We start from the raw sequence: 2,810 nt of genomic DNA, 5'->3' as shown, positions 1-2,810 counted from the left end.
TTTAAATGTAAAATTCTTTGTCGCCAAAAAATTAGCTCATTTAGTTCAAAGATTAAAGCACTTGAACTCAGCACAAAAGTGACGTCAGTCCAGGTTTCAAAGGGTTAACATGTCTCTGTCTCTTAGTGTTTCATGTCGTAGCTCGTTAGAGACGCAGTGCGGTCGCTCTCCCTGGTCCTGAAATCACCTGCAGAAATAAATCCCAGAGCTGGTGCTCACAGCTTTAACCCTTTGTTAACAGGTCAGTAAAGACGAGATGACGGTGGTCTGGGCTCCTCCAGAGAACGACGGTGGAAAGTCCATTACTGGCTACATCCTGGAGAGGAAGGAGAAGCGGGCCGTGCGCTGGGTGGCGTGCACCAAGAGTCCCATCTCCGAGAGACGCATGAAAGTCGCCAACCTGATCCCCAACCACGAGTACCAGTTCAGGGTGAAGGCCGAGAACGAGGTGGGCCTGGGAGACCCCAGCAAGCCCTGCAGACCCGTCGCAGCCAAAGATCCCATCGGTGAGTCCGCCGCTGCTGTCACCGTTTACTTATGTTCTCCAGATCTGCTCTCAGGCCACAGAAACCACAGGAAGTGAGAGAGAGTGTTTTTAAACAATTCATTTATGGAGATCAGTTTCAGTTTATCAGACGAGACATTAACAGAAGATATAATCATCATAATCGCGTAAAACACCTTTAATTTTTTGGGCTTGAAATGTCTGAAATACACCAGCACACATTTTTGATGTATTTTGAGATATCTGAAGTATCTTAAAATATAATCTCAAAGTTCAAATATGAACAGAAATGTGAAGAGACATGGCAGGAATTAAAAAAAAAGAAAGAAAAAATAACTGAACAAAACAAAATGCATCAAGGCGAATTTCAGCTCATGTAGGACAGCAGTTAAATATTGCAGTTAAGAAAGTGACATAAAGAATTACTGCACCCTAAAAACCCTGTTGCACATTTTAGCTATGATAAATACATTTTGGATTTTTAAGTGTAGGTGTGTGTATGAAGTCCAGGTGTCCGTCTGTGGACTGAGGGTGTCAGACACTCTGAGGGAGGAGCTGCAGAGTCTGATTCCCGCGGTGCTCTGTGGCGGGTCGTTCGGTCTGTCTCTGGATGTGCGTCACGCCGTCACACGGAGGGCTGATGTTTTTGGAAAAGTCGTGCACATTTAGCTTTAGGAAAGTGCAGCTGATGTTGCTGAACTGTACTGTCAAAGTGTTTTTACTGACCTTTGTTGTTCTGTCTGTACCTGCAGAGCCCCCCGGCCCCCCTGCAGGCCTGAAGGTGGGCGACAGCACCAAGACCTCCATCACCCTGTCCTGGTCCAAACCGGTGTATGACGGCGGCGCCCCCATCATCGGGTACAGCCTGGACATGAGGCTGAAGAGCGAGGCCGACCCCGAGAAGCCCACCGAGGGCTGGAAGAGGATCGACACTCACGGCCCGCTGGTGCTCACAGAGTTTACCATCGGCCAACTGGACGAGAAGCAGGAGTATGAGTTCAAGGTGTCCGCCAAAAACCAGGTGGGCTGGGGACGTCACGCCTACCTGAAGGAGGCCGTCTCTCCCAAAGAGATCCTGGGTAAGAACTGACTAACACCAGCTGAACGAACGGATGGTGTCACATGACGTGGTGAGTGTGGACAACTCTTTTGACCTCTGTGTGTTTCTATGGCAACAGAGGCTCCAGAGATTGACCTGGACGCCAGTTTGAGGAAGGGCCTGTCCGTCAGGGCTGGCTGTCCAATCAGGCTTTTCGCTGTGATCAGAGGAAGACCCGCCCCTAAGGTCACCTGGAAGCGCCTGGGCGTGGACAACGTGATCCGCAGAGGACACGTGGACCAGGTGGACACCATGTCCTTCCTGGTCATCCCTGAGAGCACCAGAGAGGACTCTGGGAGATACTCACTGACTCTGTCCAACTCGGCCGGAGAGAAAGCCGTGTTCGTCCGCGTCAAAGTCCTCGGTGAGACACACAAATGAATTTTAATTAACGCTTGCCTTTAAAAAAATGTACATTTTTCGCTGGAAAGGAAACAGAATGATTCTTAAACTCGTCCTCTGCAGACACTCCTGGACCCGTCGGCGGCCTGGAGGCCACTGACATCACCAAGACCAATGCCCAGCTGTCCTGGTTGCCCCCGGAGAACGACGGCGGCAGCCCCATCACCAACTACATTGTGGAGAAACGCGAGGTGGACAGGAAGACCTGGAACAAGTGCACCGAGGACCTGAAGAAGACCAGCTTCAAGGTGACCAACATGACGCCCGGCATCGAGTACTACTTCAGAGTCACCGCCTGCAACAAGTACGGCATCGGAGTCCCACAGGACTCGCCCAAGTCCTACCTGGCTGTGGACCCCATCAGTGAGTGTCCCCACCGACTCTGTGTCTCTGATGCTGTCCAGCTCTGCCTCTGTTATTCCCACTGTTTATTTTTTTAAGTTAGTGATTTATTTTTGTGAATAGTTTGGAAACATTCGGCACAAAACAAGTGACTAACAAACCGGAGAGACAATAACCTCAAAGATCACTCATCAAAATGCAGATAAAAAAGGAGCAGAAAGAAAAAAGGTCAGGAGGAGGAAAAAAATCATGAATTAATTAAAAAAAATAAATGTAAAAATAAGGGGCCGTGTTATTGTCTCTGGAGAGGTCCTAAATTTGAGGTGGGGGGTGAATCTGCTGCTGGTCCGGAGAGCTGAAACAGGGAATTGTGGTGTTGTTGGCGTTTGTTTTGTCCCCGTTCTAGTCTGAAGCGTGTGTGTGTGTGTGTGTGTGTGTGTGTGTGTGTGTGTGGGGGGGGTG

General features: G+C 49.5%; 1 protein-coding gene across 1 annotated transcript; it reads left to right on the top strand.

Annotated features, from left to right (window-relative positions):
• Positions 1-250: 250 nt before the first annotated feature.
• Positions 251-2,369, top strand: LOC121939590 (titin-like; the record flags this gene model as incomplete). The annotated part of the gene is made up of 4 exons (XM_042482595.1): positions 251-506; positions 1,258-1,584; positions 1,684-1,968; positions 2,070-2,369. Coding segments are annotated over exons 1-4 (1,162 nt in total), but the record flags the coding sequence as incomplete, so codon positions are not given.
• Positions 2,370-2,810: the final 441 nt, after the last annotated feature.

Source organism: Plectropomus leopardus, unplaced genomic scaffold, assembly GCF_008729295.1.
Source record: "Plectropomus leopardus isolate mb unplaced genomic scaffold, YSFRI_Pleo_2.0 unplaced_scaffold5174, whole genome shotgun sequence".
NCBI lineage: Eukaryota > Metazoa > Chordata > Actinopteri > Perciformes > Serranidae > Plectropomus > Plectropomus leopardus.
The sequence above is the reverse complement of the archived record's forward strand: the minus strand, read 5'-3'. Positions and strand labels throughout refer to the sequence as shown.